The 10323-nt window shown below is 43.1% G+C and overlaps 1 protein-coding gene across 11 annotated transcripts in view; it reads left to right on the top strand.

Annotated features, from left to right (window-relative positions):
- Positions 1–8658, top strand: part of CLOCK (clock circadian regulator) — a 2930945-nt gene extending 2922287 nt beyond the window's left edge. For all 11 annotated transcript variants that reach the window (XM_069631637.1, XM_069631640.1, XM_069631638.1 and 8 more), the window contains one exon: positions 6247–8658. In XM_069631637.1, the coding sequence (XP_069487738.1) occupies positions 6247–6420 (174 nt within the window). In that variant the 3' untranslated portion in view covers positions 6421–8658. The remainder of the gene's footprint in view (positions 1–6246) is intronic.
- Positions 8659–10323: the final 1665 nt, after the last annotated feature.

A 10323-nucleotide genomic window follows, 5' to 3' on the forward strand; every position in this document is an offset into this window, starting at 1 on the left:
GGGGGGGTTGGGGAGAGAACCCCCCCCAAATTAAAAAAACAAATGTGGGTATTTTTTCATTATTTATTTTTCGTTAAAAATGTTTGCGTTATTTTATATTTCGTTAATAACATATGGAACCCACCTCAAAACATTTTTCAGGTTATGGCGAGTACTGTTGGCTGGGTGACTGTAAACCTTGATCCCTAGATACTTGAGAACTCCCAGACAGGAAGCAATTCAGATGTTGACTAGTTTATCATGCGCCCATGCACCTTCTCAAATTGATCAATGATACCTCTGCATCCTGCAGATGCTGCCCAGTGTCCTCCACATATAGGAGTGAATTGTTTGCATAGAGAGGGATCATAGAATCAACTGTTTAGAATGATTGCGTTTCACGCATCCAATTTCTGATGGTGGCTTCACTGCCATTGGAAAAATGGACGGTAGAGTGTGTATGCTTGTCTATGAGACGGTGAGTGAGCTTCGGGTGTTATCTGATAAACCTCCCTACTATTAGGAGAAGGTGACTTTGAGAGTGAGATCGTCCTTACTTCCTAACGTTGTTTTCAGACTTCCATCTCTCCCAGAAAATCAATTTTCCCATGTTTTTTCGCCACCTTACGCTTCCAAAGCAGAGAAGGGATTCCATTGACTGGGCCAGGACATCAGGAAAGATGGCAAGTTGTATGTGGGTTATGTTGGTGCTCTCGCTGGTAGGGATGTGAATAAACAGACTCAATCAAGGTTGATCATTCTCTGCATCTCACAATGCCATCACCTGGCTTAGAAGGATGTGCGTGAGGGTCTCAAGGCTTATTTAATCAGAGGTCTGGCTGCAGCACCTGTCTTGGCCTCGCTGCACACATTTGGCAAACATTGCTGCTTAGTGTCAGGGCAGGACGTTAGAGTGGGTCGGGCAGTCCTCCAAAGGTTTCTGGGTTTGGTGGTGTCCTCTCACTCTCCTCTTTGCCTGGGAATTCTGTGAGATACTTCAATGGGAGTTTATCACAGATGAGGAATCTTAGAAGTCCGCTCAGGTTTGCCAGATCCGGGAGAGGCATGTCCCTGGGTGCCACCCCGGATAGAGTTCTTGAACTGCAGCCACGATTCCAGCCGTTGGTATCAATCCTTCAGCGTGTGCTTCAAGAAGCCACAGCAAATCTCACAATCCTTCTCTTTATGCGTCAGGTGCAGGCAATACATGCACTGGGAATTACTGTTGTCCATGTAGACATTCCGCAAACCGCAGTCGGGGCAAAGCTTGAAGAGGGAAGTGCTGTCCTTCTCGTCCAACATGATCAACGCGGTGTAGGCCTGAAGAATCTTCTCTGAGCCTCCAAGAAGAATACCCGACAAAAACAACCCTTGAGGTTTGCTGAAAAAGACAGAAAAACTGGTACCCGTTAGTCGGATAGATGATCGATGGCGCACATAGGCTCGATTGACCGAAAATAGAATTTAACTCTGAAAAAGCAAACAACGCAGAAAAAAGCTCAAAGAGCGAAGCAGGAGAACTCCCAACACTTGAACTTGCGGTACAAATCTGAAGATGGCTGCCAGTAGAGGGGCTTAGGTAGAGGGCAGTCATTGGCTGGGGGCAATATGACCCAGAGCTCAGTGATTGGTTTATAGGAGAAAGACAGTTTAGAAACGAAACTGAAACTGTTTTTTCTTTTACCGAGGATTCCCAGCCCGACGACGGGGAATATTCAGTCAGTCAGCAAGTTTATTCGGATTAAATATAAATCCATTAAACACATAGCAATACAACATACAAAAGCAAATACAATTAATAATCCTTGTCAAAAAATAGTGCATCAAAGAGTCATTTAAGGGAGTGGGGAGGTGTGAACCCAAGGATCCCGTCACCCTCAATATAACACCCCTTGTCTGGGCCCAGCCCCAAAAGTGTCTGACCGATTGCGACCCAGGGGAGTGAGGTTGGCCCCGGACAGAGGGTAAAGCCCCTGGGTCCGCCTCAGGGGGTGCTCAGGGCGTAAATGTAATAGTGGGCTGATAAAAATTACACTCCTCGGGGTCCGTCCCGCCCCTCCCTTTAGGCCCAAGACCCCATTCGCCACTCTCCAGTCCCAAAAGGTCAATTCCACAATGTCCCCTGAATTCTGGACCGAACTGGCCAATCTGCGACATCCCGCCAAGGATTCCCTGGTCACAAAAAAACAACCTCTCACGGACTTTAGCCAGTGTATGCTTTTGTTGGCAAGAGCTTCCCTGGACTCCTGCCAGTTCCTTTCCATTTTTGGTACCCCATGGAGATACACACATGCTTGTCCATTCCGACTTTGGTAAGGGGGTTGAGGTGGGCCGCCTCTAAGCCATGAGCCACCGTGGCTCTTTCCCACGATTTTAGGGTGATAGGAACCAGCTCGGCTGTGCCCATGATCCACCCCCCCAATGTGCTGGCTGTTCTTATTGCCCTCCACACTGGGACCTTTTCCAGGGGCCACTTGTGCATTCCCCGACATCAGGCTGGGACTAGACGAGATTGGGGCTATAGGCTCCGGACTCAATGGGGCTTGGTTCTTGGGGAGTGCCAAAGGTATGTCGATTAGAACCTTACACGCAGCCTGGGTATAGATGGACTCCTCCTCCCTCTGTTCCCTCTGTTCCTTTGCCTGAGTAGCTATAAGGGCTGCGAGCATGTTTCTGATGACAACCAGCTCAGCCAGAACTTGCTTGCACTTACACCCCCCAAGTGACAAATCAGCCTCTAAAGGGGGGTTAAAAGCCAACCCTGCATCCAAATGGGTTATTTGGTGCTTGGGCACCCTTGATGTAGACGAGGAAAGGGGAGGGCTGGCCAATAGACTCGCTGTAGGGATCTGCATATTTCCGGGGCTTCTATTGCACAAGGAAAGATTGCGTTCGGGGACATCAACGGATGGACTGCCCTCGGTACTTGAGCAGACCATAGCCGAGCTAGATGGAGACTTTCCCGGCCCAACACCATTTGTAGGGGTGGATGGCGAGGTGAGAACTATGATGTGATTTTCCAGGGTAGAGCTCGCTGGGGGCGGGCTGCTAACAAATTCACCCAGACTTACAGAGCCCCCCTCATGATGCACCTGCATCTCCGTCCCAGGGCAGAGGATTCTTTGGATGGGGAGCCCCTTAGGGGGGCTAAGGCTCGGGGTCAGGGCGAGAGGACAGGGTTCTTCAGCTGAGGGTGGGCAGAGCCTTCCTCCGTTAGGCGCTATGAAGGCCTGGGCCACCTGAGACTTTGCGGTTCGGTCCTCCCCATTGCGTTGATCCTCATGCAGATTACCCCGATTGAAGGGTGGTGATCCTTCCCTGGTCCCATGTTCGATGACCATGTTGCTCCCCCGTAACAGTAGAGCCCCACAACCCCCTTCTGTCCACACTTGGGGGTGCGGGGGGGAACAACTAGAGCACTCACCCCCAGATACTAAAACAGTGTTCTGGGCGGTCGTGACGAGGTTTTCGGCCGACACACCCTTTTTAACAACGGGACGTGTCCTCTTTATAACCCGTACCTTGTGCTTAGGATTAAGCCCACTCTCTTGGAGGGCATGCTCGACACACACCTTGGGACATGGAGGAGGCAGATGGAAGGGTGAGAGATCTGGAAGTGTCAGGGGGGTTTTCCTTGGTGGGCCGTGGGTTTTCATAGTTCTCAGGCTCTTCAGAAAGGACATTTTAGGAACAGCAAGCTTAGCAGACTCAGCAGAGCCTGCGCGAGCAAACAGGCCTGGGCAAACAGTCCCTTCGACGTACACTCCGACGTACACTCGCCTGCACTTACTTCCCTTTTCCTGCTTCTCCTCCTCTCTCGCTGGCGAGCCCTAGACAGGCCTCCCGCTGTCACGCCGAACACCTGCGGCGCCAAACACCGCGCCCTTGCCCCGCCGCGGGCTTCACCGCTGCGGGGCTTGTGGCAGCGCTTGTAGTCCAGGGGGCGTGGCCTCCAGGCCGGAAATGAAGGGCTCCCTCCAGGCACCTGCGGCGCCAAACACCTCCCGCCAAACACCGCGCCCTTGCCCCGCCATGAGCATGTGAATCCATGCCAGACCCATGCTGCAGAACAACATTTACAGGTAAGTAACCTGTTCCTTCTGATGGAGTCCAAGAACCAGATTCCTCTAGGTCCCTTCATGATCCTGGTTTGCAATGTCATCTCTGCCTCTTCTTGCTGGTTGCCCTTTTTCCCCTGAGGTGGTGCTTTGGTTCAAGAAATCTATATTACATTTCTCTGCCATTTCCTCAGAGGAAGACGATTACCATGGATTGCTGGAGCTGTAATTGGAGACCAAATGGGAATGTCTATTTACATTATATGTCACATCCATTCTTATCTTTTAGTACCACTTTAAATTCCCTTGGAGGGCTATTTATGGAAGTGATCCCTACGTCTTCCCTGTAGTCTACCAATCACCTTTATCAGAATTGAACTTGGCATCCAATCTTTAGATTCCATTGTTCTGTACAAAAAACTGATGTTATTCCACAAAATATTAAATCCACATAGAAAACCTTTTTATGAAGATCTGAACATTATCTGCTTAACTGGTATCTCTTCCATCTTGACTGGAATATACACAGAGTGTTAAACAGTAGTGGAAACTATAGGCACCAATTGTGATGAGCTAACTCAATTTTAACTAAAATTATGGGAGTGGTGTAATCAGAAGGACAACATTCGGAAATACAAAACATACGATCATTATAAACAGACAATTCAAAGATTAAACACCTTGCCTGATTACCTAAGCATGTTTCTGGAACGCAGGATAAGAATTACATATTTTAGATTCCAGTTGAACATTCTGTGTACACTGGACATTATGAGGCCTCGCAAAGGTATCATGCCCAGTGATAGTTAGTCGTCTCTGTAAGTACAAAGAAGAAACATGGAAGCACCTTATCCTTGAATGTCCAGAGACAACGCAAGCTAGGCATCAGTGGTTATATCATTTCACATCTGGGCTCCTCATGAATCAATCTGAAACACTGTAGTGTCTTCTACTTGCAGGCACACATAAATCTGTAATCAATGCACTTGTTCACTTTATCAAAGCACTATATGTCATGATAGGTGAGCCCTTTATAGAGGGATTTTTGATCATAACTGGCTACGTATGTGGGGATATTTATTGATATAAGTCATGATAATTGACAGATAAATCGTTGTGTATGCATTTTATTACTGGATACGCATTATATAATTTTTTTATATGAGCCAAGAACATTGTTAGATGAATTGTGTATGTATTTTAATTTAGGAATGGACATATGTCAATAATTGTGATTTTTTTTAAATGTGTAAGATTAACATTTTTCTTTACTCATATAATATTATGTATACGGTTTTCTAAACTAAATGACACATTTTTGTTAAGTGTTCTTAAAGCCACAATACTGGCATGCATTGGTGTAGTCAACATGAACACGTGTTCTTAAAGTGGCACTATTGGCATTATGAGGGACAGTCAAAATGGGTGGGTTCTTAAAGTGGCAATACTTGCATAAATTGCCACGGTGTTTTCACATTGGTATATTGGTATACATTTTCATGAATAATGTCTGTATTAACACCGTAATAACACCCTCACATTGTGGTCACAGCCAATCTGAGGGCGTTCTTACAGTGGCAATAGTAGCATATATTGGCACAGCTAGTGTTAAATGTCTTTTTAAAGTGGCAAAATACTGACCTATATTGTGAGCAAGGTTATCATGAAGTATGTTTTACACTGACAGTGTTGGCATATATTGTGGGCACATGCATCATGAAATGCTCCTGCATCCTGTTAGTAACCTGACATCTGTTGCATGTTTTCATGTTTTACTCTACATTTTAACCCATTTGTTTAAAAATGCCCCAATGGTGAACCTCACCCCTATCCCCTTTTGTTGGTATGGGCTACCTTGCGACACTCTGACGCCATTGGTGACATATTTGATACAAAGCATTGTAAATTGCTAATATATTAGGGATTCAGAATCACTGCCATAATTTAAATGGTTTTCCTCTGTAGAAATATGGCTAAAAACCACTCCCTTGCAGTGTATAATGTATGTGGCAAACCTGTATATTGTGCAATAGACTTGTGTTAGGCAAGGTAAACTTAGACTCGATAATTCAAAGCAACCATTTTAAAACTAATTAAAAAACAAAATTGGCCTACAGCAATGGCAATGCACAATGTTTTATATGTAGGCAAATCAATAGCTGTTATTTTGGTAAACAAATATAATTAATTGTTACTGTTCTTTCAACAGACATCTAGACTGCTGCATGGGAACCAGGCTACACAGCTTATTCTTTCAGCTGCTTTCCCACTACAACAGAACTTCGGTCAGTCCCATCACCAGCCGCTGTCTCAACATCAGAATCAACTGTCCCATCACAGAACTGACAACCTGATCGACCTTTCGAAAGTGCAGCATCAGTAGTAGTATGCCCACGCACAGAATGTGTTTATTTTGCAGTCACTGGCGTTGGTGACTGAAGAACTCCACCTGAGGCATACAAAACACATCTACAGGACCAATTAGATGAGACAATCTCTTTACAGGTTTTTACGAAGATCATAGCCCTCAAGACAACACAGCCTTATGGGTACGGCAAGCAAGTCTCATTCCAAGTGTACGGAAAATGCACACACACACACCAATACATGTGTTAAGACGTACAGATCAAATGAAACTTTGATTGAATAGAAAAGGTCACACCAATTATTGGATTTTTTTGCAATTCATTTGGAGCAGAGATCATTATGGTTTTATCCTAAGTCCATATACAGCTGCAGAACTAATAGTAGCATTCATATGTCATAGCAACTACCAGAAATTCTTATATTTTTGTAAAGATGATTATGGAACACTAAATATTTTCAGAATGTTATGTGAGCTTCTACAAATACCTTTTATTATACAGATGAAACCTCTGATGTACATAATGTAAATATATATATTTCTAGTTAAAAATGCAAAATATTTCAGATGATGCATGCTGTTCTTATCTACTTAATCTACAATGTGTTCTGCTAAACTGATCCTTCATTATTTTCACACTGGCCAAAGTATTTTGTTTGCAGTCTGTGATGTTAATGTTTGTTAAGTGAGGTACAAACCGTTGCGGCAGATTTTAGTTTTAGATCACTTAATGTATACATTTATTTTGTGCAAAATGTTATATCTTATCACAGCATAGGGAATCAAAAGCTTTTAATTTTACTAATGTTGGTCAACATGTTTCTGAAAACTGTTCTTTGCAGCAGATGCTTTAGCACTTCTCCTCTAAACCCCGTTTTTGTCATAGTTTGAATATTTATGTAAAATTATTTTGAAAAAAAGACTATATATGTATGCAAAAGATAATTTTATGTTCTGCTATGGGAGGTGTTTTTATGAAATATGTACACCCTCTATACATTTGACACTTTTTAACTTTGTTGTGGGCGTGTTAGTGAATTGAAGGCCTGGCGCCTCTTTCTCCTTTAATATATTATGTTTTAAATAAGTATTCAGGGCTATTTAAATGAGGGAAAATGCCGTGCTGTGCCTTTGATGTTTCGAATCAGGTGAAAAATGAAGTCATCTTGAAATATGTTGTCTTTGTTTTGACACCCCAGCTAAAAAAAAATGTAAAACCTTGGAACATTATCGATAGAGTATGTGATTATTTCCTTGTTTAGTTGGCCACCTGTGTATGTGAAGTTGTTTGAGCCTTTTAAGAGTAAGCATTTTTTAAGGAATCGCACTTAAAAGGACATGGATGATAAGGTATTTTTCTTTTCGGCTAATAGATGTGGCATTAACTACTTTTATGAGACAAAATGTTGATATAGTAAGGGAGCATGGACATTTTTGAATGATTAAGTATATGCCAGCCAAATCATCAGTGGCCCATCCTCTGTGGCATCTAAATAATTGGCTCACTGAGGCGATATAGAAGAGCCATTTATGAAAGGTTATTGGTTACTTGCATCTGTTAAGCTTCTGGTGTATAAACTGCTTGTTTAGCAGGTGCTCTGTATAGTTGTGTAAGCAAAACCGCATCCCAGGACACAACCCTAAATTAAATTAACTAGGTGTAGGCGTTTACACTGCAGAGCCATGGCTCTACTGTTTATTGATAACAAACATGCCCCCAAATAGACTCCGATTCATTGACCTGCCTGTGCAAATGTTAAGTGACAAAAAACTCATTACAATTTGAAATATTGAGTCTCCATCTCAGAATACACTTTACAACAGTTGACCATCTACGGCTGCAGACTGCTGATTTATTGACATAAATAATAATCATTAGAATAATCCAATATTTTGGCTGTGGTATAGGTTACCTAGTCGACATTGTAGGAAAATGTGATTGTGTTTATTTTTCTTGTGCACAGGAAAGGTAATGAATCGTAGTAACATTATTGGTTTTGTAAAGCAAGGGTGAAGACTAGTAGTAAAATGTTGTTAATAATTTTGGGATTAGGGTAGAACATTGCTTTAAATAAATGATTTGTATAGTTAAAGTATACAAATGGGTGAACTTGTCTGCCCAAAGAAAGCCAAAACTGTTGCCTTTGCTAATGCTTATTTTTTAATGCAGGCATTGCGTCTGTAAACAAAAGGTGTTTTCCTTTATAAATGTATTCCCAAATCACTGACTCACATTAAATGCATCATTTAAGTGTCTGTAAGATTGTACTTGGCCCAAAAAGCATTGCTCATGACATCACATTACTCATGATAACATAGAAGACATTCTAAAACATAACTTATGACATCTCCGTTGAGTATACTGAAATCACATCTGTCCTTTGCCAGTTGGTGGATTCCTGTTGTGGTGGGTTGTGAATTACCCCCCCCCCCCCCAAATTGGCACCAGTGAGCCTGAATCCACCTAGTTAGATGAGGGAGCGACTTTTGGGATAGTGGGCTTCTCCCATTTGTAAACCATTTCTAGATCAAAATTACACTATTTCTAAAGAGTGCAGTAGGAGGTTCAGCATTTAATGCACATTAGCACACAGCGTGGGGGAACCAGCCAATCAGATAGCTAGAAACGTGGGCTGAAACCTACAATATCAGCCCGCTTTCCAAGCTATCTGATGGCTGGTTTCCCTGGCCGCCTTTTTCCCCCCACCCTCCATCCCCTTATTCATTTTATTTAAATTTTTGTACAATTTTCAAACCTCCTACCCAACCCCGCTTAACCGGTTTGGTGCGACGGCATGCGCCACCGCCCCAGCTTTCCGGCCTCTATAGAAGGGGAAGAGGGGTTTCCCTTTTTATGGCAGCCTTCTTAGCACAGTATTTTCAGTCATTGAACTGAAAAGACATTTTATTTTTCACCCCGGGTTACTGGTTTGTTATTCTGGGGTGCTAATGTTTGGCACCACATCATTGATCCTCTGGTAACTAATAAACTAGAATCATTACTCTCAGAACATATGGCAAGTGTGTTTTTCGAGATAGCAGGTTTTGTCAAAGAATTTCTGCACTGGAGGGGACGGGATAGTTTCAATTTACGTGCAAAAGATTCCCTCTGTGCAATTTTGCAGTTTTCAAAATAGAGTGGAAATGTAAAGCTTGAAATACTGGCACTTTCACCTTTACACTTCACTTTTACACTCGGTTTTGGAAAAAGTATACATTTTCCTCCAATTTACAATTCAGAGAGGCCTTCATAATGGATTCTTAAGAAATCCACCTGTTTTACCTGGCGGTGGTTTCTCAGTTGGATTGCCAGGGCTGTTCGGTAAGACTATAGCAAAGATGACTGACTATCTGCCTTGGAAATCCACAAAAAATCCCCTGGATCGGTAAAAGTGCCAGTAACCATTAGCAGCGCTTTTCCCATCACTTAAACCGATCAGGGTTTTAGAAAAGGACCCACATTATCATGCTGACAGTTACGGTCCTTCCACGAAATGGTGGGGTCAGCCTCATCTCAACAAAGCAATTGTCCCCGGCTAAATCACATTAGAATGCTCTGGAAGTGCCGTTGGTGTGTTCAAATTGGGATGTAAGCTAGATGCCAGTGATGTATGAAACAGTGATATTTTGGAAAATAGTGACAACCTCATGACATTATTTGTTAGTGAAGAGTTTCCAGTCTGAAATTGTCCACTGCGACAGGGGAGCTGAGTGCTTTGGAGTGGGATAGCTTAATTTACTTAATTGACTGCCAAGTATGCAGAGACTGTGGGAGCTTAGGCCTTGGAGCCGCAGCCGATATAGTCATTGGTATTGTAAATTGACTGTTTTTCATTTACTTGTGGCCCCCATTTGTGTTAATAGGAAATGTTTCCGTTGTATTGATTTTTGCTAATTTTTATCTGTGCATTTTATTGGCGA

The sequence above is a fragment of the Ambystoma mexicanum genome, chromosome 6q (genome assembly GCF_040938575.1).
Source record: "Ambystoma mexicanum isolate Mex_15411 chromosome 6q, UKY_AmexF1_1, whole genome shotgun sequence".
Taxonomy (NCBI): Eukaryota; Metazoa; Chordata; class Amphibia; order Caudata; family Ambystomatidae; genus Ambystoma; species Ambystoma mexicanum.